General features: G+C 35.0%; 1 protein-coding gene across 1 annotated transcript in view; it reads right to left on the bottom strand.

The window, feature by feature from the left end:
• The window catches only part of DACH2 (dachshund family transcription factor 2), a 611,154-nt gene that overhangs the window by 131,908 nt on the left and 452,116 nt on the right, over nt 1-27,130 (bottom strand). The window contains exons 5-6 of the mRNA XM_061178171.1: nt 18,952-19,110; nt 5,179-5,351 (exon numbers count right to left, since the gene is read on the bottom strand). Of these exons, the coding sequence (XP_061034154.1) occupies nt 5,179-5,351; nt 18,952-19,110 (332 nt within the window). The remainder of the gene's footprint in view (nt 1-5,178; nt 5,352-18,951; nt 19,111-27,130) is intronic.

Below are 27,130 nucleotides of genomic sequence, written 5' to 3'. Positions count from 1 at the left end.
CTCAATACTGTAAAAACAAACAACCCAATCAAAAAATGGGCAGAAGACCTAAATAGACATTTCTCCAAAGAAGACATACAGATGGCCAAGAGGCACATGAAAAGACGTTTAACATCACTAATTATTAGAGAAATGCAAATCAAAACTACAATAAGATATCAACTGACACCAGTCAGAATGGCCATCAGCAAAAAATCTACAAACAATAAATGTTGGACAGGGTGTGGAGAAAAGGGAACTCTCCTCCACTGTTGGTGGGAATGTAAATTGGTACAGCCACTATGGAGAACAGTATGGAGGTTCCTTAAAAAACTAAAAATAGAACTACCATATGATCCAGCAATTCCACTCTTGTGTATATATCTGGAGAAAAACTTGGTTGAAAGTATACATGCATCACAATGTTCATTGCAGGACTGTTTACAATAGCCGAGACATGGAAGCAACCTAAATGTTCATCGACAGATGAATGGATAAAGAAGATGAGGTACATATATACAATGGAATATTACTCAGCCATAAAAAGAATGAAATAATGGCATTTGCAGCAACATGGATGGACTTGGAGATTATCATACTAAGTGAAGTAAGTCAGACAGAGAAAGACAAATATTATATGATATCACTTATATGCGGAATCTAAAAAACGAATGATACAACTGAACTTATACACAAAACAGAAACAGACTCACAGTCTTAGAGAAAGAACTTATGGTTGTCACAGGGAAGCATGGGGTGGAGGTGAGGGATAGACTGGAAGTTTGGGACACACATGTACATACTGCTATATTTAAAATAGTTAACCAGCTACCTACTGTATAGCACAGGGAACTCTGCTCAATATTCTGTAATAACCAAATGGGAAAATATTTTGAAAAAGAATAAAATAAAACCCTTTAACAATAAAAATGTCAAAATATGTGAAATATAAAAAAAGAAATGCTAAGTGCTGGAAATTAAATATGGTTTATAGAGCAACTCATTCACTAACTTGATATTCTCTATTTCTCATATATTCAAAGCACATACTGCAAGTCCAGCTTCCAAAGGAAATTGTCATCACAGTCTCATGAGCATCAGTGACAACACAGAGGCATCAGCTTAACACAAACTAGGCTAAAGGAGAGTAGCAGGTGTTTAGAAGGATTCTGAAAACAATATCACAGCATTTTTTTTAATTCCAGAGATTTAAAAAAATGATATGAAAACAGGAAAAATTTTACTTAAAAGTAAAAAAAAAAAGATATGCAGGGCTTCCCTGGTGGCGCAGTGGTTGAGAATCTGCCTGCTAATGCAGGGGACACAGGTTCGAGCTCTGGTCTGGGAAGATCCCACATGCCGCGGAGCAAGTGGGCCCGTGAGCCACAACTACTGAGCCTGCGCGTCTGAAGCCTGTGCTCCACAACAAGAGAGGCCGCGATAGTGAGAGGCCCGCGCACCGCGATGAAGAGTGGCCCCTGCTCGCCGCAACTAGAGAAAGCCCTCGCACAGAAATGAAAACCCAACACAGCCAAAAATAAATAAATAAATAAATTTATTTTTAAAGAAAGATATGCAAACAATAAGAATAATTTAAACACATCAATAAGTTTGGTAGCTCTTTTTGTGAATATTTGTAAATTTTAATACAACTAAACACATATTTTGGACTTTTTTGTAATGTGTTATAATCTCTTACTGTGTATATCAAGTTTCTGGTATATATATATTTTTTTCTTCAGCTGTGTTTTAAATCGCTTGAAAGTAGGGAAATACTAGCCGACTTTTAACTACAGAGATGCTTTCCTAGATGACTCTATAATCACATTAGATTGTCTATGCTATGGACTGAAAGCTTGTCTCCCCAAAATTCATGGGTTGAAACTCTAATCCTAAATGTAGTGGTATTTAGAGATGGGCCTCTGGGAGGTAATAGGTCATAAGGGGGGAAACTTCATGTTGGTATTAGTGTCCTTATAAGAAGAGGCATGGTAGAGCTAGCTTCTTCTCTTTCTCTTCACCTTGTGAGGACACAGCAGGAAGATGACTGTCTGCAAACCAGAAAGAGAGCTCTCACCAGGAACATAATCGCAGGCACTTTGGTCTTGGATTTCCCAGCCTCTAGAACTGTGAGAAATTTCTCTTGTTTAAGCCATCTAGTTTATGGTATTTTGTTATAGCAGACCGTCTGAGCTCAGACAATGTAATACACAGCAAAGAGGGTTTTGTGAAGCAAGCCGTTGTGGCTTTCCTTAATTCATAGTGGATTTGTCAGAAAAAAATCAAATTCCATAATTATGTCATTTATTTCTAAATGTTAAATGTTAAATTTTCTGATCATTCAAATTTTGGAAGGACAGTTTACCTCTAAATGGTAAATATAATATAAAAGATCTGATGACTTCAATGCAAATATTTTGTGAGTAATTACAATGAGTAATACAAATTTAAATATCTGTTTTTTTATGAAAAACTACCAGGATAAAAATAATCTGTAAATGTAATAGAGAAAATGTGGGTTTTTTTGAATAGTTCCTGTATGCCACAAGTAGTAGTACATGATAAACTCTCAATTCATAGGTTTGCCCACTGCATGTGATATTCTAATAGATTGAACTTTGAAAACGTGCTTCACCAAGAAGCACATTGAAGACAAATTTCCATTGAAATATAGATCAACAGAGGTGTGAAATTTCTGTCCATATAATTGGGTACCATATAGCGAGTATCATATTGATAACTGTTCTTGAAAGAAGGGGTGAGGTTTTTACATATGAACACCTAATTTGTCAATTAATTAAAATATTTTGTTATGGTAGTTCCTGTGAATTATTATTTTAAAACAAATAATGTTACTATATACAATAGCACCTTTGAAAAAATAAACAAGCAAAACTTGGCAACTATATTAAAAGCTTCTCACTACGTATTCACTGAAATCAACTCTTTGTAAAAAATTTTTTTTATTTCCTTCTCATCCTCTGATGGAAATCTACTTCAATAGATTTGCAGAGAAATTTATCAAAAGGAATTCAAAATAAATATTTTGTTTTCAACTGACTTTAGTCAAAATAACTATATGAAAGTAGATGTAATTTTCTTCAGCGTAAAATGGTTTCTGCATATTTGCAGGACTTAAATAACCATGTGATCTATGTCAACTTTTACAAAACAGCATCCAGTTGTGTTTGTGAAGGTTCTGACTTTCTCTTAAAATAGGTTGCATATGAAATAGACAAATCAGCAATAAACAAAAATATAGCTATATTGCTTTTATACATTAACAATATTTGGATTATTAAAGGAAAAGATAATTATCCTTTCCATTTCAATCGTTATCTCCACCGATAACCAAATACTAGTCATGAACTCCGTCCCCAAGTGCCTCTTTGATCCAAATTCATCACAAAGCTATCCAAAGTCCCAAACATTCAACCAAAATGTAGCTGATTCAGTCTGAGTAATGGTCATTAAGAAAGTAAACAAAGGTACTTCTGAAGAGCCATAATCATACCTCTATTGAGAGTATTTTTTCATCATTTCAAAGTAAGCGTGACAATTCCATTACTGTAAATCACGTTTTGTTTCATAATAGAGTTTCCCTGTTTTGTGTGGGGTCACATTTATGTAGTAGCCATCCAATTTCAAAATCATAGGAAACTTATTCCATCTTTTAAATAATGTTCATGTGTGATTTTTTGTCTCAAAGACAACTCCGATTCCTGGTTTACGTTCTGATCAAGTATTCAAACAGAGCTCTGATTAGCTGGGGTAGACTAATCCACTGAGGACCACAACCTTTACAGGAAGCAAACTGACTCTTGGCCATGGAAATATATATGGAGCTTAATAAAAATTTATCAGTTTTTCTTTTCCTTTCCTACAAAGGTTATGTTTTAAATTTTCTTCATTGTTTTAGAAGTCCCCCAAACTGGAAGCTAATTTAAAATGGAACAAAAATGTCTAGAATCTCACATTACTTCTGCCTTCACTTCTTTCACTCCCATGTGCATCTATTACAATCATATCAATATTTCAAGGCCCAGCTCAAATCCATCAACTGTAATGCCATTTGTGATTCCTGCTCCCTCTTTCTCCAATCTAGGTTTGATCTCTCCCTCCTCTAAGTTCTTGTAATACTTGGTGATTCTCTATGCTATCCATCACAGTCTGTGTTGTTATGTAAGTTAAATGGTACTTGTTGTTTGTCTTAAATTTAGTTTGTGAGTCCTGGAAGTCAGGAATTATGTCCTATTCATATCCTATATTGCTCTCTGTGATGTGTATATATCAAGAGTATAATATTTGTTGAATAAATGAAGGAAGAAAGGAACAAATCAAGGGTGGCCTGGATTAACTATACTCTTTTGATCCTATATACCCTTATATTATCTCCTCAACAAAAGGAAAGATATATTAAAGAGCTTAGTTCACGTGTTACTTGGAGGGCAGAGAGACCATGTGCCAAACTAATAGGAGACATAAGGAGGATTATAAAATATTCTTTGTGTTTCATTACCCAGTTGACCTGAAATTTTGAAAAATTTTATTCTAGAATATGATGATAATGATATAAATTATCATAAGTATTTATTTAATGTTTCACAGTTTTAAACTATGTTTTACTCATATTATTTCCAGACAGCCAATGAAATAAGTGGGATAGATTATTACTATCATCTATATTTTACAGTTGTGGAAACAAGTTCAGGAGGGTTAATTGTCATATCCAAGGTCATTCAGCTATTAATTGGCAGAATAAGAATTGAAATTCAGGTCTTTCCGACTATAAGTCTTGTATGGTATATACTACTCCACAACCGCATCACAAACACCAAAAAGATGCAGTGGTTACTTTCTTTCACACCAGCAATGGGAATGGATTTTGGACATTCTTCTACTCTGTCCTTAGGTGGGCACACCTCCCACACACTGTTCTCATGAATGCAGGACAGGAAGCTTGAATTAAAGGTCATATCTGTGGTCATTTAGTGAAAACAAACAACAACAATAACAAAAATAAAAAACAAAAAACACCTTAGCAGGCCTAGTCAGAAATCAAACTCATCAATACTTTATGCTAAGCAACTGAGTCAATGAGCTGTGTGTTTATACTGAAGATCTAGTGGTATTGCTATTATTTTATCAAAATTTACATGTAATTAACACCTTTGTCCTCTTCTAAATCATGATTCTTACCTTTATAACTGAGGCCCCAGCTCTGGAGAGTGGACTGTGAATCTGGGCTGCAGCAGCCATGTTGGCAATAGTATTGAGATGGTTCATCTGATTCATTGCCATGGCAACTGATGCAGGAGGTAAGCTGACTGGAAGTAGGGGATGAGGCATCATCATAAATGGCAGATCCAGTCCTAAAAGAGACAGCGCATGTTAAATTATTACATTAGTTACATTGTTTGGACAAAGGGAAATCACATCAAAATTGATCCTATAAAATAGTAAAAAAAAAAAAAATCTATATTTCACTCCTGTTGAATTTTTTTAAATGAAGTTTTAATATATCCTAGTATCTCTTTGAGAAATTAATAGCATTTATGGGATTTAACATTGTTTTATAATTTAAAAATGTTCCTATATCCACAGACTTTTATTTAACAATATTCCTTGTTCATGCTCTCACTCCCAAAATAGTTACAAGGTTCAAACTTTTTTACTTATAAAAACAAACAAAAATCTTTGAGCTGAACATCACTTTGTTTAACAAAAAGAAGTAACTTTCTTTTTAAACATTATAATGTACTGATGTGTAGATAGTTTCTAGCTTAACTCTTTTTTTAGGAGACATAATAGTGGTGCTGGTATGATAAGATATAGATTCTCTAGGCTTCAGAATTATTGAAGAAAATAAGACTTGGAATATGTCCTACTCTTTTAGTTATAAATCTCTAAAATGAATGTGTATAGCTCTAATTTGGAGCCTTTGTCTGTAAGGAATAACTCCCTTATCAAAATATCAGCCTGTTTTCCAGTTTAATAACAAATACCAATATCTTTGAGTAGCGTCAAGAATTCCATTTGTTTTCTTATGCAATGTGAAATCTTTCTCACATATTTTGAATTTCTTAATATCTTTCAAGTACTATCCACATTACACTTGTGGTAGCCACAGATATGTCATCACGAAAATGGTAACAAATTAAAATAGTTGTCTACTTTTCCCTTATAAGGTTGGGATTTGTGAAGAAATACCTTTGAGCAGAGGATAAGGAAAGTTAGCCTAACATTACGGATGCTAACATGACTACAATAAGTAAACCATAGCACCTTATAATGTATTTTAAACTATTGTCTTGATAGTAATCTTGCCTTCTTTTGGACATGAGCCCAGAAACTAGCAATCTTTAACAGATGTTCTAAAACATGCTTACCTAAAATTTTCCTAAATTATTACAGACTATTAACATTCTACTATGGGCAATGTTTGTGTTCATCTTGCACACAATTATCAACTGTTAATAACATCCCTTTTTCCTCTTTGCCATCCCCTCATTTTTTCTTGCTTCCCATATCACAACAGCAAGTGTACAACAATGAATCTATAGGAAATATATTCAGAGGCCCCCTAACTATCATTCCTCAAAACAACAGCAACAGCAATACAAACACTTTACACACATATTTTTAGGACCAAAAGGAGGCTAGAAGGAAGAAACATTGTGAATTGATTTGAAGTCCATCTCCTGGGTTCAACAATAATGGTTGAATTAAAGTCATTAACAAAACAATTTCAAAAGCAGCAGAATAAAACAAACTTCCAGATATGACAGGTCTCATACATTAAAGTGGTTATCTCTATTAAAGAAACTCGTAAATAAAGAATACAACCATCACCAATATTTCTGATAAAGATAGCCACAAAATGCACTGTTATCAGAATTACACAAGGATTAAAAAAAAAGCTAGAAACAAATTTTGCATGGAACCCCAGAAGGGAAACATATTCTATACTTCCTATGACTCCAAATCCCCAAAAAATATTAATAAAGTATTTTAAACTTTTCCCCATCACTTCACTTATGGCTCAGTCTCTGAATCCTTTTTAGGAGCAATCTATCAAAACATACTTTTCAGTTGTGAAAACTTTTTCCTGTGATTATTAATTTAAAGCCTGAACACAATGTAAACACTGAATTCAAAATGGATTTCTGCACACCATTTTAAATTAGTTTATTTTCAGTTAAGCTTTCAAAATTACTTAGATATATATGCATTTTATACGTTAACCATCATACAGCTTTGCTATAATGATAGGATATTCCATAACATAAATTAATCACTATTTATCTTCCCCTAAGAACCTTCACTTTATGCTCCATATAATAGCAACCATCAATAACATACGTAGATTTCTATATAGGGTTCTCATTTACCACAAACCCAAGATAATTATAGACTTCCAATTCTTCTTTATGTACTCAGTATTTTAATAGAAAATTGATCAAACCGTAGATGAAAAGTAGCCATCAGTGCCTCCATTTACCTCTCAAATGCTTAAATAAACTTTTGTTCAATTTACATTTCCCTTAGCAGTATAATAATCTTTCCTCATTCTCCAAAGTTTTCCAGCATCATCCAGATACCATCTGGCGGTATCAAGTCATATGCCTACTTAAAGTCCAATTGACATGCAAACTAAATGCAAACCACAAACAGAATTTAACAGCCCATTGACAGTTTTAAAATATAATTCATCAAACATTTCAAATAACCATGAAGGGCTTAAAAGTCACAATTTCAGATCATGACCTACAGTAACTAACCATGAATTGACTATAGTACCCTGGAATTTAAGCTAATATTTATATTACAGGCAAGTTTAACAGTGACCCCAGTTGAGCTGCACATGCAAAGCATATGCAAGTACTGAATTATGTAAGTCAACCTTTTCCCAAAGCTGGAAACATTAAGAGCCATCAATAGTACACAACACTCCAGCAATCTGGCTCATTTAGTCACATGTCAGAAATGTACAGCAACTTTTAATAGAATGGTAATGAAGACAAACTCTTTTTAAAAATCACCAAAATGGATTTTTTCTTTCCTGTCAACCACAAGGACATCAGGCAGATGACTATAAGCACTCTTTCTAATGCATCTTGGTATTCTGGCAACTCCTATAACTTTTATGTAAGTGCGTGGCACCACCTCCTCCCAGCCATTAAGGTTACAAACTTCAATAATACTCTAATCTTCCCTCTAAAATATCACATTCATTTGGTTTCCAAGTCATGTTTTCCTCTGTGATATATTGCATGCTACAGTCAGGCACCAATCCCACCATGCCTAGAAGGTAACCTGTCTTCCTGGTTTTCCTATGCCATTTAATTTGCCTTTCCTCTCCAATTTTAAGGCTTTCAGTGGCTACTCACTGTCTCTAGAATAAAATATAAGCTCTTTGGTTTCATGTGAAAATACCTTTCTAGCTTTTATATCTCACTATATCCCTCTGTGTATGCTCTACTCTAGCCCCTCTGGACTAGTTGTAGCTCTCTACAATTTTAACTCACCTTAGCCTTCACTTTTGTTGATGCCTCTCTCTGGAATCTACCATTCTAACACATTTATTTGGGTATGGTAAAAGTCCTCCTCCTTTTTTTAATCAATGGACTTTAATTTTAGAGCAGTTTTAGGTTTACAGAAAAAAAAATGAGGAGAATTTACAGAGAATTTCCATATACTTCCCCTCCACCAGCAGTTTCCCCTCTAAGTAACATCATGGATTAGTGAGGTACACTTGCTACAATGGATGAATCAATATTGATACATTATTATTAACTACTGTCCATAGTGTGCAATAGGGTTCATTCTTTGTGTTGCAAATTCTAAGGATTTTCACAAATGCACAGTATCATGTATCTACCATTACAGTATAATACAGAATAGTTAGTTTAACTGGCCTTAAAAATCCCCTCTGCTCCATCTATTCACCCCTCCTCTTACACTTGGCTTTTAATGTCTCTATAGATTTGCCTTTTCCTGAATGCCATATAAGTGGACTCATACAGTATTTAGTTTTTTCAGACTGGCTTTGTTTCACTTAGAAATATGCACTAGTCTTTTCCAGGCATCACAGCTCATTTGTTTTTATTGCTAACTATTCTTCCATGGCATGGATATACCACAGTTTGTTTACTCATTCAGCTATTGAAGTACACTGTGGTTTGCTTCCAACTTTTAGCAATTATGAATAGAGTTGCTATAAACATTGGTGTGTAGATATTTGTGTGGACATAAATTTTCAATACATTTGATAAACAAGGGAGACTCTGTTTAGCTTTGTGAGAAACTGCCAAATGCTTTCCAATATGGCTGTCCCATATTGCATTCCCACCAGCAATGAATGAGAGCTCCTCTTGCTCCAAATCCATACCAGCAATTAATGTTGATGAAGTTTTGGATTTTAGCCATTCCAATAGGTGTGCAGGGGTATCTCATTTTGTTTTAATCTGAAACTCCCTAATGGCATATGATGTTGAGTATATTTTCATATGATTATTTGTCATCTGTATATCTTATTTAATGAGGTGTCTGTTCAGGTCTTTGACCCGTTTTTAATTGGGCTATTTCTTTTTTTTTAATTGAAATATAATTGACTTACAATGTTATATTAGCTTCAGGTGTACACTTGGTGATTCGATACTTTTATAGATTATGCACCATACAAAGTTATTATAAAATATTGACTCTATTCCCTGTGTTGTTCATTACATCCCTAAGATTTATTTGTTTTATTACCTGTAGTTTGTACCTCTTAATCCCCGTCACCTATTTTGCCCTTCCCCCCACACTTGCCCCTTGTGGTAACAACTAGTTTGTTCTCTGAATCTGTGAGTCTGTATATGTTTTGTAATATTTGTTAATTTGATTTGTTTTTTAAATTCCGCATATAAGTGAAAACATACAGTATTTGTCTTTCTCTGTCTGACATTTCTCTAAGCATAATACCCTCCAGGCCCATCCACGTTGTTGCAAATGGCAAGATTGCATTCTTTATTATTATTCCACCTCTTCTTTAACCATTCATCAGTTGTAGACATTTAGGTGGCTTCCATTATCTTGGCTACTATAAATAATGCTGCTATGAACAGTTAGGTACATATTTTTTCTTTCAAATTAGTATTTTTGGTTTCCTCAGATAAATACCCAGGAGTGGAACTGCTGGATGGTATGGTAGTTCTATTTTCAATTTTTTGAGGAATGTCCATATCATTTTACATAGTGGCTACACCAATTTACATTCCATCAACAGGGCATGAGAGTTCCTTTTCTCCAAATCCTTGCCAATATTTGTTATTTCTTATCTTTTTGACAGGCATAAGGTGAGATCTCATTTTGGTTTTGATTTGCATTTCCCTGATGATTAGTGATGTTGAGCATCCCTTCATGCGTCTGTTGGCCATCTGCATGTCTTCTTTGGAAAAATGTCTATTCAGGTCCACTGCCCATTTTTTAATCAGGTGATTTTTTGATGTTGAGTTGTATGAGTCCTTTGTATGTTTTGCATATTAATGCCTTATCAGATATATCTTTTACAAATATCTTCTCCCATTCAGTAGGTAGACTTTTCTTTTATTAATAGTTTCCTTCACTGTGCAAAAGTTTTTTTTAGTTTTAGGTAGTCACAATTGATTATTTTTGCTTTAGTTTCCCTTGCCTGAGGACACATATCCAAAAATATTTTGCTAAGATGGATGTCAAAGAACTTACTGCCTATGTTTTGTTATAAGAGTTTTATGTTTCAGGTTTTACTTTTAAGTCTTTAATCTGTTTTGAGTTTATTTTTGTATATTGTGTGAGAAAGTAGTCCAGTTTGATTCTTTTCCATGTAGCTGTCCAGTTTCCCAACACTATTTACTGAAGAGGCTGTCTTTTCCCCATTGTAAACTTTGCCTCCTTTGCCAGAGATTTATTGACCATGTGAGTCTCGGATCATATCTGGGCTCCCTATTCTGTTTCATTGAACTATGTGTCTGTTCTTGTGCCAGTACCATACTGTTTGGATTACTATAGCTTTGAAGTACAGCTTGGAATCAGGGAGCATGACACCTCCAGCTTTGTTTTTCTTTCTCAAGATTGTTTTGGGGTCTTTTGTGTTTCCATATAAATTTTAGAATTATTTGTTCTAGTTCTGTGAAAAATGCCATGGGTATTTTGATAGAGTCTGCATTGAATCTGTAGATTGCCTTGGGTAGTATGGTCATTTTAACAATATTAATTTTTCCAATCCATGAGCATAGCGTTTCCTTCTATTTGTTTGTGTCATCTTCAATTTCTTTCATCAATGTCTTACAGTTTTCTGAGTACAAAACTTTTAACTTCTTGGTGTGGCTTATTCCTAGGTGTTTCATTCTTTTTAATGCAATTGCAAATGAAATTGTTTTCTTAACTTCTCTTTCAGATAGTTCATTGTTAGTGTATATAAATGCAATAGATTTCTGTATATTAATTTTGTTTCCTACAACTTTACTGAATTTGTTTTTTAGCTCTAATAGTTTTGGGTGGTATCTTTAGAGTGTTCTCTATATAGTATCACATCGTTTACAAACAGTGACAGTTTTTACTTCCCTTCCAATTTGGGTTCCTTTTATTTATTTTTTCTTAACTGATTGCTGTGGCTAGAATGATCTTGAATAAAAGTGGCGAGAGTGGGTATCCTTGTCTTGTTCCTGACCTTAGATGAAGTGTTATGAGCTTTTCACCATTGTGTACTCTGTTGGATGTAGGTCTGTAATATATGGCCTTTATTATGTTGAGATATTGTCCCTCTATACCAATATTATTAAGAGTTTTTAATCATAAATGGATGTTGGATTTTATCAAAAGCCTTTTCTGAATCTATTGAGATGATTTTTATCTTTTGTTTTGCTAATGTGGTGTATTATGTTGACTGAGTTGCAGATATTGAGCCATCCTTGCATCCCTGTAATAAATTCCACTTGATCATGGTATATGATCTTTTTAATCAATTGCTGATTCAGTTTGCTAATATTTTGTTGAGAATTTTTGCATCTATGTTCATCAGTGATATTGGACTCTAATTTTATTTTTTGTTGTGTCTTTGTCTGATTTTGGTATAAGTGTGATGCTGGCTTCATGGAATTAGTTCGGAAACATTCTTTCCTTTTCAATATTTTGGAATAGTTTGAGAATGATAGGCATTCACTCTTCTTTAAATGTATGGTAGAATTTACCTGTGAAGCCATCTGGTACTGGACTTTTATTTGTTGGGAGTTTTTCTATTATTAATTTGATTTCCTTACTGGTCTGGTCATATTTTCTATTTCTTTCAGAGTCAATCCTGGGAGATTGTACATTTCTAGGAATTTTTCCATTTCTTCTAGGTTGTCCATTTTATTGGCATGTAATTGTTTGAGGTAAACTCAGGATCCTTTGTATTTCTGTGGTATTGGTTTAAATTCTCCTTTTTCATTGCTGATTTTATTTAGTTGGGTCTTCTCTCTTTTTTTTCTTCATGGGTCTGCCTAAAGATTTAACAATGTTGTTTACCTTTTAACAGAACCAACTCTTAGTTTCCTTGATCTTTACTATTTTTGTCTCTATATCATTTATTTCTGCTCTGATCTTTATTATTTCTTTCTTTCTACTATCTTTGGGTTTTTTTTTTTTCTAGTTCCTTTATGTGTAAGGTTAAGTTGTTTAAGATTTTTCTTCTTTCCAGGAATGGATTTATATCACTATAAACAACCCTCTTAGAATTGCTTTTGTTATAGATTTTGAATTATTTTTTTATAGATTTGAATTTTGTTATAGATTTTGAATTATTTTTTTTCCATTTCCATTTGTCTCCAGGTATTTTTAATTTCCTCTTTGATTTCTTAATGACACATTGATTATTCAGTAGCATATTGTGTAGCCTCCACATGTTTGTGTTTTTGTAGTTCACTTCATTATGGCTGATTTCTAGTCTCATAGCGTTGTGGTGGGAAAAGTTGCTTGATATGATTTCAACCTTGCTAAATTTATTGGGACTTGTTTGTGGCCCAGCATGTGATCTATCCTGGAAAATGTTCCATGTGCACTTGAAAAGAATGTTATTCTGCAGCTTTTGGATGGCATGTTCTATGTATGTATCTTTTAATTCCATCTGATCTAATGTGTTATTTAAGGCCAATGTTTCATTATTGATTTTTGTCTGAGTGATAGATCCACTGATGTAAGTGGGGTGTAAATGTCACCTACTATTATTTTGTTACTGTCAATTTCTCCCTTTATGTTTGATAGTATTTGCTATGTATTTGGGTGCTCTTATGTTGAGTTCACATATATTTATAATTGTTATATCTACTTGTTGGATTGATCCTTTTATAATTATGTAACGCCCTTCTTTCTCTTGCTACAGTCTTTGTTTTAAAGTCTGTGTTGTCTGATATAAGTATTGCTACCCTAGCTTTCTTCATTTCCATCTGCATGAAGTACCTTTTCCCATCTTCTCAGTTTCAGTCTGTATGTGTCTTTAGATCTGAAGTGAGTCTCTTATAAGCAGCATATGTATGAATCTTGTTTTTTAATCCATATAACCAAACCTGTTTCTCTTGGTTGGAATATTTAGTCCATTTACATTTAAAGTAATTATTGATAGATATGTACTTACTGTCATTTTGTTTTCTGATTGTTTTTGAAGTTCTCTTTTGTTCCTTTCTTACCTTTTGCTCTCTTCCCTTGTGATTTGATGACTATCTTTAATGTTATGTTTGAACACTTTCTCCTCCTTTTTTTTGTGTATCTATTATAGATTTTTGGTTTGTGTTTACCATGTGGTTCATATATTAAGTGGATGATCTCTTAAGTTCAAACAGATTCTAACAACCCTGCATTTTATTCTCCATCCCTCACAGGTAATGTTTTTGATGTCATATTTTACATTTTTTTGTTTTGTATATCACTTAACTACTTATTGTGGATATAGATGATTTTACTACTTTTATCTTTTAACCTTACTACCAGCTTTTAAGTGGTTGATCTACTACCTTTCCTGTATGTTTGCCTTTACCAATGAGACATTTCCTTTCATAATTTTTATATTTCTAGTTGTGGTCTTTCCCGCTTAAAGAAGTTCTTTTAACATTTCTTGCAAAGCAGTTTTTGTGGTGTTGAACTCTTTAGTTTTTGCTTGTCTGTAAAACTATCTCTCCTTCAAATATGAACGACAGCCTTACCAGATTGTTTATTCTTGGTTGTAGGTTTTTGCCATTAATCACTTTCATCATGCCAGTCATTTCTGGCCTGCAAAGTTTCTGCTGATAAGGGTCTGATTGTTTTATGGAAGTTCCCTTCAAAGTAACCAGCTGCTTGCATATTACTGTTTTTAAGATTTTCTCTTTATTTTTTGTCATTTTAATTATAATTTGTCTTCATGTGGATCTGTTTGGTTTCACCTTGTTTGGGACTATCTGTGCTTCCTGGACCTGGATGTCCATTTTCTTTCCCAGGGTAGGGAAGTTTTCAGATATTATTTCTTCAAATAAGTTCTCTGCCCTCTCTTTTCCTCCTGCCCCCCCAGCATGTTGATGTTAGAATGCTTGATGTTGTCCCAGATGTCTTCTAAACTGTTCTCATTTTTTAAAATTTTTTTCCTTTTTTCTGTTCAGCTTGAGTGATTTCCACTACTTTGTCTTCCATTTTGCCAATGCATTCCTCTGTATCATCTAATCTACTATTGATCCCTTCTAGTTCATTTTTTATTTAGGTTATTGTATTCTTCATTTCTGTTTAGTTCTTCTTCATATTTTCTAACTATTTGTTAAGCTTCTCACTGTGTTCATCTATTCTTCTCCTGACTTCATTGAGCATCTTTATGATTATTAAATTGAACTCTTTATTGGGTAGATTGCTTTTTTCCACTTCGCTATGTTCTTCTTCTGTGGTTTTGTCTTGTTCCTTTGTTTGGAACACATTCCTCTGTCTCCTCACTTTGCCTAATTTTCTATGTATATTTCTATGTATTAAGTAGGTTGGTTACATTTCCTGATTTTGGAAAATTGGCCTTTTATAGGAGACGTCCTATGGGGCACAGCAGCATAAACCTTCTGGTCGGCAGAGCTATGTGCTCTAGGAGTGTCTTCTGTGTGGGCTGCATGAGCCCTTCTGTTGTGATGGGTTCAATTACTATGGGCACACTGGTAGGTGGGGTTAGTCCCCAGCCCATTTGGCTGCCAGGCCTTTCCTTGTGCAATGGCTTCAAGCCCACTGGTGTGTAGGGCTGGGTGTTAACTGGGCTGGCTGCACTGCTCAGGCAGTCCCAGGGATTGTGCCAGCCCACTGGTGGGAGGGTGGTTCTCAGCATGGCTGGCTCCTGGGTTTTCTTATCTACTTTGTCTCCATTATTTTTTCTTTTTGTTGTTGTTGCTTATGTTTTTTTTTCTTGTTTTTTTTACTTGATACCTGATTATACAAGAAGTATTTTGTTTAAGTACAAGCAAAATCATCAATATCCCAGGTCACTAATATTCATGGGTCAGTCTATGTCTTTAATTGGTGTATTTAGACCAATCATATTTAAAGTGATTATGATAGTTGGATAGGTAGCTATCATATTTGTTACTGTTTTCTATTCATGTCCTTGTTTTTTCTTTTTTTTAAATCTTGTCTTCCACTCTTTTGTTGCCTTCTCTGGTGTTAACTGACCATTTTATATGATTCATTTTTCTCTCCTCTTTTATCATGTTAATTATACTTATTTTTTTAAAAATTTAAGTCATTTCCCTGGAGTTTGTAATATACATTTTACAACTTATTTAAATCTGCTTTCAAATAACACTAAGCCATTTCATGGGTAGTGAAGTTACCTTATAGCAGAGTATTTCCAATTCCTCCCTCCTGTCCTTTATAACATCACTGTCATTTATATCACTTATTCACTTATCCATAAAGTATAATCACCCAATATATCATTTTTATTGTTATTTGGAACAGTTTATTTGTTCGATTAAGAATATATGTATATAAATATATATATATATATATATATATATATATATATATACACACACACACATATAATATTTACCTTAATTTATTCCTTCTCTAACTCTCTTCCTTTCTTTTTGTAGATCCAACTTTCTGACCTATACCATTTTCCTTCTCTCTGAAGACTTTCTTTTAACATTTTTTACAGGGCAGATCTGGTGGTATGGTAACAAATTCCTTTAACTTTTGTTCATCTGCGGAAGTCTTTATTTCCACACTTTTAAAGGAAAATTTCACTGGATACAAAATTCTATGTTGGTGGAATTTTTTCTTTCATCACCAACAATTTCACACCACTCTATTTTTTAATGCCTGGTTTCTGAAAGTAAGTCTAAAGTAATTCTTCTCTTTGTTCCTGTATTTGTAAGGAGATTTTGGTTTTTTTTCCCTCTGTCTTCCTTCAAGATTTTTTCTTTTTGATTTTCCATTTTGACTATAATATGCATAGCAGTAGATTTGTTAATATGTATCTTTCTTAGTGTTTTGTGAGCTTTCTGGATCTGTAGTTTGGAGTCTCTCATTAATTTGGGAAATTTTTTGGCCATTGTTACTTCAAATATTTCTTCTGTTCCTTTCCCTCTATCTTGTCCTTCTAGTATTTCCATTACATGTGTGCTACACCTTCTGTAATTGCCACACAGTTCTTGGATATGCTGTTCTGTTTTTTTTTTTTATTATTCATTTTTGCTTTGTTTTTTCAGTTTGGGAAGTTTCTGTTGACATATCTCCAAGTTTCCTAATCCTTGCCTTGACCCTGGCCAGTCTATTGATGAGCCCATCTTAGGCATTCTTCATTTTATTGAAGTATTTTTGATTTTCAGTATTTCCTTTTGATGCTTAGATTTTCCCTTTCTCTGCTTAAAATTTCCATGAATACTTTTGTTTTCCACTTTTCCCATTCTCTTAGTATATTAATCATAGTTATTTAAAATTCCTAGTCTGATAATTCTAAAATATCTGCTATATCTAATTCTGGTACTGTCACTTGCTTTTTCTCTTCATACTGTGTTTTTTGCCTTTTACATGCCTTGCAATTTTTTTGTTTAAAGCCAGAAATTGTGTATTGGGTAAAGGGAAGTGACATAAACAGACCTTTATTGGGAAGTTTTATGTTTATTGGCAAGGAGTTAGACTGCTTACTGTTTGCTGTAACTGTCATATTAGCAGCTGTATTTTCCTATCTTCCCTGTTGTCTTTGTTTTTTCCTAGAGGCTTTCTGAGGCTTTCTGTTCTTTCAGTTGTAACCCCCTGTTACTAGGCAGAGCCCTAATGTGTAGAGAGAAGAAACGGTCTATAATCCTACGATTAAGTCTCAGTCTCCTAGTGAGACTGTGTCCTTGGGCTGTGACTTTCACAAGTTCTTTTCTGCCTTTTTGCCCTCTTAGGTGAGACAGGAAGGCTAGAGGGGACTAGAGTTGAGTATTTCTCTTTCCCCACATGAAAAACTAAAGGGGCTGGAGTTTTGTATCTCTATTCCCTCGCATCAATGGCTACAGGGTACTGGAGTTTACTGTATCCCTTCCCCCAAGTCAGGCTGTGGTGAAACCAAATAGTTTAAGCTCTGGTAAAGTAGTTTCCTTTGAGGATGGGCCTCTGTTAAGGAGAACAGAACATTCTGGACATATTTTGAAATGGTTATTTTTTCTCTCCTCTTCTAGAAGCATGAGGACAACTTTCTCAAGTCTTCATCCTGAGAACCTCATGGGGCTTTGGAGGTAAAACTCATGAAACTGTAGGGACCCCCTAAGCATGGGCCCCCAGGAGTTTTTATCTCTCAAGCTAGATCTACTCTGAATCTTCAGAAATAACTCAATTACTCTTTAAATGCTTCTACCAGGCTCTATCTCTGGCTTCTGCTCCCTATAATCTGTGATTTTCTGTATCTGCCAATCTATCCAGTTTGGGGGATAACTGTACCCTGTGTACTCAGTCTCTGATGGATTTAAAAGAGCTGTTGATTTTCAGACTGTCCACTTTTTTCTTGTTGTGAGGACAAGAATGACAACTTATAAGCTCTTTACATGTCAGACCAGAAACAAGAAGTCCTCTAGGTTCCCCTTCTTTATGACATAAGTCTATCTTAATCAGTTGGTTTTGACTTATAATATTTACAACTTTTCTGGCATTCATTTTATTTGTTTTTGCTTAACATTACATTTTTTATGAGACATTTCACCCTTTAGATTATAATCTCCTTAAAGGATGACACCATAACTTATTTTATATGCTTAATAACTGATGTATTTCATTAAGATTTAGGACATCATGTTAAAATATCTCAGAATTCCTCTGTTGTCTTAATCCTAGTGGGGGAATGAAAGTCTCAGAGAAAGGAATAATGGAATTCTTCTCCCAGATTTCCTGTCTGTAAGAAAAGTAAGATTTTAGCTAAGCAATATATATAAGGCTTGCTTTCTTACAGAAAGATTTCTGAGTCTTTGAAGTTCCTAAAAACATTATCTAAACCTGAATTTGTATAATTCAGCTGTAGTTTGACTACTGAGTAATAAGTACTTACTATATGCAAGTCACTGCTAACAGTTTTTCCTTTATTATTTTTAGCCCTCTCAATAACCTTAATGCCTAGGTATATTTTTATTCCTATTTTGTAGTTGTGGAAACTGAGACTTGGAAAAGTTATCTGACTTCTCCAGAGCAAGACAGTGATACAGAATTCAAAAGATGTGGAATTCAAACCCAAGTTTATGTGACTATAGCCAGAATTCTTAACTACTCTCTTACATAGCCCCCTATGTACCTCTACTCTGCTATATGGCCACTCAATATACCCCTGTTCTAAAAACCTCACCCTTTCAAATGAATTCCTCTTTATCTACCTTCCTAACTTCAAATTGTTAAACCTTATCAAAGAGAAATAAACCATCCCTGATATTGCAAGTTGTCCAGTGGTTCCTGGGTGGTATTTTTCTTACACACCAAATTTTGGGAGGACAGTATACATACTATTGGCCAGCAGGTGGTTCTGCTGCAGTGGATTGAGGGTAGGAGCTCCTCCAAGGCCTGGCTGGCCAGCCAGGGCTGCATGAGCAATTCCATGTTGGGGTCCAGGAGCAGCAAGAGGAGACTGCATCTTATCCTTATCCCAGGAAGAGTCACTTCCACCTGAAAAACATTCATATAAACAGATTGCAAGTTAACAACTTTCCATGAGAAGGATTTTTAAACTCCCTTTTTAGGGTTGTAATTATTAATAGTACTATATAGAAAATTATTATTAAACATAAGTGACTCATTTTTATGATGGTTTCAAAAACTTTCAATAGCCTTGGATTTACGCTGACTCTGGGAAGACTAAACAGCTTTCACTAATAATATAGGCTCACTTGTCTTACAGGTAGTCTAAAAAATCTGGAAGCATAATGAATAACTTTTGAAAGAGTTTATATGTTGAAGGCCTTTAACTGAACATTACTGCCTCTCCTTCCAACCCGCTAACATACGTGTGCTATATCTTAATGAAGAGCAGTTGCTATTCACTCAAAAAGAACACATTCATAAGAGCATGATGACATGCAAAAATATGTGGTAAGATACAAAATGATCAGTTATTTTGTTCTCAGATCCAGCCCTCAAAAAGTTAATCTCTTCATACACAGCAGGCTTTTATACAAAATAAGCTGGATAAAACATAAAACCACAGCTCTCAATTTGAAATAGTGCTTTACTTTGATCATCCATGGTAGAGAGTGAAGTAAAGTGTGCATAAATGCAGACTACTATATCATCATAATAATCTACAGTGGCATAGCTATTTCATCTGGCACTTAGCATACTGTGAGGCAGAACCATTGCTTAAAAGCATATAGGAAACAACCACAAAATTATTTCCAGGGCATCCTTTTAAGAAGAATACTTTAAACAGAGGGGTAGGGGTTGAATTCCAATCACTGCAGTAGCACACAGTCTGGCTTTAGAAAACAAAATGGTTGTGTGGGCAGCCCCATCTATTCTCTTGATGTATTTCATTAATTCAGAGATCAGTGGTTCTGCTCTTATTCCCATGCTGGAATTGTGACATTAGCATCTCCACCTGGCTGACTCTATCCCATCTGCTTGCCAAAACATTGACCCTGTTTTGTGGAGAGATTTAGGCCTGGGGATCTTGGGCATTCTGTAAAATATGTGCACTTACTGGCTTAAGAAAAAAGTAGAAAGAAATCAAGGTGCTCATATTCCTAACATTCAACATTGTAATTTTTTTCACTTCTTTGAGTTTCCTCCTAGGCTTTGTTCATATGGATACTCATTTATACATTATAAACATCTCTGCCATGTTGCTTCAGGTATCAGATTTACAAAGTGTAATGGCTACATAGCAGTCCACTGAGTTAATGTACTATAATTTATTAAACATTGGATTATAAGTTTGTTTCAAATTTGTCACTATTATAAATTTACTGTAACAACAACATTCATTTGAATATTTCCTTAGACTCAATCAATTCCCTAGAGTGTGATTTCTGGGTCAAAGAGGTTGCATGTTTTTATTTATAAAATAGAGTATTTACTTAGTTTATACTTTTGCTTTCAAGTATCACATTTGCTAAATCAGCTTTTAGAGTTGTAGACTTTTTAGGGAAATGTTTTCAAGGCAAAGTGGTGTTCTCCCTGAAGATTTAAAATTTATTTAAGCAAACTGCTAGAATCTCTGGGAGGTTTTTATTTGTTTGTTTGCTTTTGTTTTGTTTTGTTTTTTAACCTTTTTACCCATTCATCTGCTCTTATCCCACTTCTGGGAATCAATCCCCTCTGCTGGACTCTTTCAAGTCATCTTGTGGCCAAAGTCAATTTCTAATCCAAAAGTGGGAGTCTTGGCCAATTTCCAATTAGGCAAGTTTCAGACAAGGAAACACTAGATTCTCCATCAGCATATATAAAGTCTGAGGGGTACTTGGCCATGCTTATAAAAACAAAGTTTTCCAATCAAATGGGGAAGAAATAAGTAGCTAATTGTTCAGTTTCTGCTTTAAGCTGTTCAGTTAACATGCATGGAAGCTTAAAAGATAGGCAATTTGGTTGAATTTGATAGATTGGCTTAATGGACCAGAAATCAGTCCCTTGATCATGTTGAGGTTTGGTGTGTTTACTGAAAACATGCAACACTCTTATGATTACACCAGTTGTTCTCTCTTTTCATCCAGATGTTTGCTGTTGTTTAGTCACTGCCTAAGAGCAGGGAGGTATTTTATGGTTGGTGCATTGACATAATTTAGCATTCACAAATTTGAAATTCCAATTAAAATCAATATGATGTTGTTATGCTGTAATGAACAAGAATGGCGGAGGGGGATGAGGGGAGTATCTTAATAAATGATGAAAGTAACCACATTGCAACACTGAGAATTCTTTATAGTAACATTGGGCCCATAAACATGATTAATACCAGAAAATGCAAAATTTTGGAAGATGAATTGCTGAGCAACAACGGAAACACTTCATCATTTTAGCACTATGTCCAAGATATGAATTATCTCACCATTACAGAACTGTAATTTGTAAAATGATGAGCAACACATTGACAAAGAAAGATACATTTAGAAGACACTAAATTATACCATTGATATTAACATGGTATTGCACCATCACAGCAGCAACAGCATGCAACAATACTAGGACTGAGATTATGTCAATATTTATTTTATAAATTGAAAATCCTTTAGTCAATTTTCAATAACAAATGGTACATTAGATATTGTCTAATGTTTTATATATTACATATTCCAAATAACTTGAATATAAATGATTTTTAAACTGCAATAAAGGATTCCAGGTGTTTTTGTGTCTACTTTTATGAGAGCTTTAGATGAACTTTTTCCAACAATTCTCATCTTTTTAACTACTGGGTTAAAAATGATACAAGGAAGCTGGTTACCAGCTGTGCCCATCTTCACCAAGTATAAATACATGAAATTATCCTGCATTCTTAAGGCAACTATACATGAAGTGAGTGACAGAGGAGTATGGGACATCCTTGATATTTGCATAGGAAGCTCTGGACACATTTTTGTCTTTTGACCTAAAATACTTATCATTTTAAAGTCTATACAAATTGACTTATGACTCAGTATGGAGGCTTTGGTAGCCCCAAACTTTACATTTCCCTATGCCCTTGTGCCAATCTGTAATAACATCCACTGCACTTAAAGCTAACAAATTGTTTTTACCAATGTAATCTAGAGTCAACCTTTTTCTACCACTCTGTGAAGGGCACATCCTGAGCCCCGTTATACCATGTGAGGACACAGCAAAAATATGGTTGTCTGTGAACCAGGAAGTGGGTCCTCACCAGATACTAAATCAACCATCATCTTGATCTTAGTCTTCCAGCTTCCAGAACTGTGAGAAATAAATGCCCTGTTGTTTACAAGCCACCCATCTATGGAATTTCTGTTATAGCAGACCAAATGGACTAAGACACCATGGAGTGGGTAGATTAAACAACAAAAATTAATTTTCTCACAGTTCTGGAGGCTAGAAGTCCAAGATCAAGGTGTCAACAGATTTGGTTTCTCCCAAGGCCTCTCTTCTTGGGTTGCAGATAGCTATCTTCTCCTTGTGTCCTTTCATGGTTTTTCTTCTATGTGTGTGCATCTCTGGTGTCTCTTTATGTGTTCAAATTTCATCTTCTTATAGGGATACCAAGCAGATTGAATTAGAGGCCACTCTAAGGGCTTTATTTTAACTTAATCACCCTTTAAAGATGTTATCTCCAAATATGGTCACATTCTGAGGTACTGCAGGCCTTCAACATATGAATTTTTGAGGCACACAATTCAGCCCATAACCCAAGAGTATGTACCCTTTACTGAATCAGATAATACTAGCTTTAAGAGGGAATGCCTCTAGTAAAGAGAAGAAAAACTGGACAGCATTTCAACAAGGCATGTCTAAGAAAACAAAAAGGTAGTAGTTAGGGCAAACAGAGAAGGCTTATCAAAGCCTTCATCTTTACTTCAAGGAGCTTCATATTAAGTATAAACCTAACCCAACACAGTCCTAAGTAGAGAAAGAAAATGTAGAAAACACAGCTAATCCTTAAGAATTGAATCAATGATTTCAGCTTTTCCATATCATCTACTTATCACTATTTTAGCTCAATGTTTAGAAAAACTAAAACTATGAAATAAGCAGTGTAGGGACTGTTATACATTAATACTATAGTTAAATAATTAATATGATCCCAGTCTTTCCAATGAGAAAGCTAGAGAGAAGTACATTTTTATAAGCTTCCACCTAGTAGAAACATATTCTTAATTAGAATCAGCATAAGAATAATTAAGTGATGAACTATGAGGAAATATTAATTTGACAAAGCATTTAACAAACTTCTGTTGTCTTAGTTATAAACTCTTAAGTTGCAATTTATTTTTTCTTTAAAACCCATTGTGAAATGTTAGGGTTCCCAGAGGATTGTTTATTTTTGCTGCTTTTTCTTTGTGGGAGAAGTGGTCAGAAGGAAGAGGCTTCTGAATCATGGGGACTTTGCAATAGACACATAGAATTTCAGAGATGGACAGGACCTTTATATCCATTTACTTAAAAATAATAATTTTGAAAAGAAGCAGGAACATGAGTAGGACCCAAGGCAGTATTTTAATTCACCAAAATTTTGCCTAACTAGTATTCTTCCAACCCCCCATTCTTCTGACACACCTAATAACAGAATGTTTACTGTGGTCAGGTTCATGAAAAGTAATGGAAAATAGTATATGTTTCAAATTATCATAGGCCTACAAGCCAAAACCCTCAATTTATTTCAAATGGGTATAAAAGAAATCCATCAGTAAGGCTCTAAGTACCAATACCACACATCATTCTTAACCATAACACTCTCATTTTACCAGACTACTGGTCTTCACTTTCTTAATGTGCTTTGCTGTTAAGAACGAGTGGAAAGGAGCTAATAAAACATTGACAGAGATCACAGTGAAGGGTATCAGGATAATTTAGTAATCAGTGATCATCATACCCCCCATAGGGGTGAGTAATCCTCTGTAAATTCATAAACTACTACTTCTGTGGGTTTGAGTTTTTAAGACTACTAGGTTTAAGTGAGTCATCTACAAGGATTTCATATTAAAAAAAGGATTTCTTTCTTCTGACTAAAGTTGAGTGTGTCTTTTGAAGTTTAAGAAGAATAATATAGTAGGAGTTGCTAATATAAATTGGAAAGCAAAAATGTAAATGCTACTTATTATGAGAAAATATAAGTTAATTATGAAATCTAAAAGTATGGTCTCGGATATTAAAAAAATATAAATATTTATAACAAGCTATCCTTAATTTCAGCCTTTTGTAGCCAGAACAAAACATATAACTCAGACTATTTGAAATATGGGCCTAAATTGATCATGTTTCCAGTAATCTTATATACATAAGGCACAAAGCAAGCAGCCAAATAAGAAGTAAAGTCTATGTAGCATATGACCTAAGTAAAGCTTGTTTTCTCATTCATAGACTATTTTGTTTAGCTAGAGTCCTAGCTGAAGGCACATTGCTTGATGACTCTAAATAGCATGTAGCCTTTAGTACAAAAAAAGTCATAATTAAATCATTAAATTGGGAGTGATCTAAAAAATATGAAGCTTTCCCTGAGGAGTAAGGGGTTTGTACCCAATGTCAGCACCCCAAACACTGAGACCTACACTGAAGACCTGAGCCTCCAAAATGTGTGGCTTTGAAGACCAACAAAGTTTACATGCAGGAACCCAAAGAGCTGTAGGGGACTGAGATTCTACTCTTAAAGTGCTCACTCACAGACTCACTCACCCCGGGACCCAGCACAAAAGCAGCAGTTTGCATAGTGCCTAAACTATATGTGAAGGAGATTTATTTGCTAATCTTAAAGCATCTGGTGAAAGGGTATGTGTCTGGTGGGACTCTATCCAGGGACAGAGGCACTGGAGGGTGGCATTTTCGCCCTCTACTTCTACCTGGCTGGCACTGACACTGGCCAGCACCAATTTGGCACTGTTCCCCTACCATGGTAGCACCAACTGGCATGCACAGTCACAGCACTCTTCCACTGTCCCACTAAAGCCAGTGGGCATGCCCCGCCCCTGTGCTCTCCCACTTGCTAATTTAAAAAGGCGGGAGTACCCTAGCCCTGCACCATCCCACTGCCTTGCTATAGCCAGCAGTTGGGCCCTAAACCTGTGCTCTTCTGCTGCCTCACTAAAGCTGAAGCCAGCAGATATGCCCAAGCCCTGAACTCTCCCCCTGCCTTGGTAAAAGCCAGCAGGCATACAGAGTCCACACAGGGGACACTGCTAGCTTGCCTGGCTCTTTTGGCTAGGGGGACTTGTGTTGCTGAGCCACACATGACTAAAACAATTGGAGAGACAGTTCTTGGTGGGCTACAGGACACTTCACAGCAAACTGACACACATCCCCAGTTTTCCTGTGAAAAAGGCCTGTTTACTTGTCCTTGAGTTTCAGCCTGAGGGGCAGGTTTCAGGTTTGCCACACTTCTAGAGGCTATGGAGGGGCTCTCAGGAAACACAGGCTAGGGAATGCCATCTTTTCATTTTTCCTTGGCCTCACTACAGCTTGGTAATTCCCAGAAAGGAACTTGTACACTCATCTGCCCCAATTTTTGAAACTATCACCCAGGAGACATCTGCAGATAACCTAGTCAGGGGGCAAGCAGGATTTACAACTGGGTCCCACAAGACTGTATATATTTGATTTTTTAAAAGCTGCAGCCTGAGAATCTGACTTCCACTCAACCTGAAACTAGGTGCTAAGATTACCCCTTTGGAACACTGACAGGTATTGGCACACACTCAATAACCAAGACCTATCAAGGATAAATCAAGCTGCTTAGACATTCACAAAATTTCAGAACACAACCAAGAGCTAGAGCAAGGTTGAACATTAAGGTTCATATTCTACACAAGGTCACTCCTTCAAGACTGGGAGAGGTAGCTGTTTCACCTAATACATAGAAACAAACACAGAGATTCAAGCAAAATGAAGGAACAGAGGAATATGCTACAAATAAAAGAAAAAGATAAAACATCAGGAAAAAAACTTAATGAAATGGCAATAAATTACCTAATAAATAGTTCAAAGTAATGATCATAAAGATGCTCACCAAACTCAGGAGATGAATGGGTGAACACAGTGAGAGCTTCAACAAAGAGACAGTAAATATAAGAAAGCCCAAAACACAACTCACAGAGCTAAAGAACACAATAAATAAACTGAAAAATACACTAGAGTGGTTCCACAGCAGACTAGATGAAGCAGAAGAAGTAATCATCGATCTGAAACACAGGGCAGTGGAACTCACCCAAACAGAACAGCAAAAAGAAAATTTGACAATTTTAGCTAGACTCACTATTTAATAAAGACAGAACGAGAACTCAAATAAAATCAGAAATGAAAGAGAATTTCCAACTGACACCAAAGAAGTCTGAAGTATCATAATAGACTACTATGAACAATTATATGCCAACAAATTCGACAAGCTAAATAAATTAATAAATTCCTAGAAACATACAATTGTCTAAAACTGAATCACGAAAAAATAGAAAATCTGAGTAGACTGATTACTAGTAAGGAGGTTGAATCAGTAATCAAAAATCTCTCAACAAACAGAAGTCCAGGACTACATGAATTCTACTAAATGTTCAGAGATTTAACACCTATCTTTCTCAGACTCTTCTAAAAAACTGAAGAGGAGGAAATGCTTCCAGACTCATTTTAAAAGGCTAACATTACCATGGTACCAAAACCAAACAAGGACACCACACACACACACACACACACACACACACACACACACACACACAAAGCTGCAAGCCAATATCAATGATAAACATAGATGCAAAACTCCTCAAAAAAAATTAACAAACCAAATTCAAGAATACATTAAAAGGATCATACAACACAATCAAGTGGGTTTTATCACACAGATGCAAGGGTGGTTCAATATCCACAAATCAATCAATGTGATATATCACATTAACAAACTGAAGAATAAAAATCATATGATCCATATATATGTGTTAGCATACGGTATTTGATTTTCTCTTTCTGACTTACTTCTCTCTGTATGACACACTATAGGTCCATCCACCTCACTACAAATAACTCAATTTCATTTCTTTTTATGGCT

This window comes from Eubalaena glacialis, chromosome X, assembly GCF_028564815.1.
Source record: "Eubalaena glacialis isolate mEubGla1 chromosome X, mEubGla1.1.hap2.+ XY, whole genome shotgun sequence".
NCBI classification, from domain to species: domain Eukaryota; kingdom Metazoa; phylum Chordata; class Mammalia; order Artiodactyla; family Balaenidae; genus Eubalaena; species Eubalaena glacialis.
The sequence above is the reverse complement of the archived record's forward strand: the minus strand, read 5'-3'. Positions and strand labels throughout refer to the sequence as shown.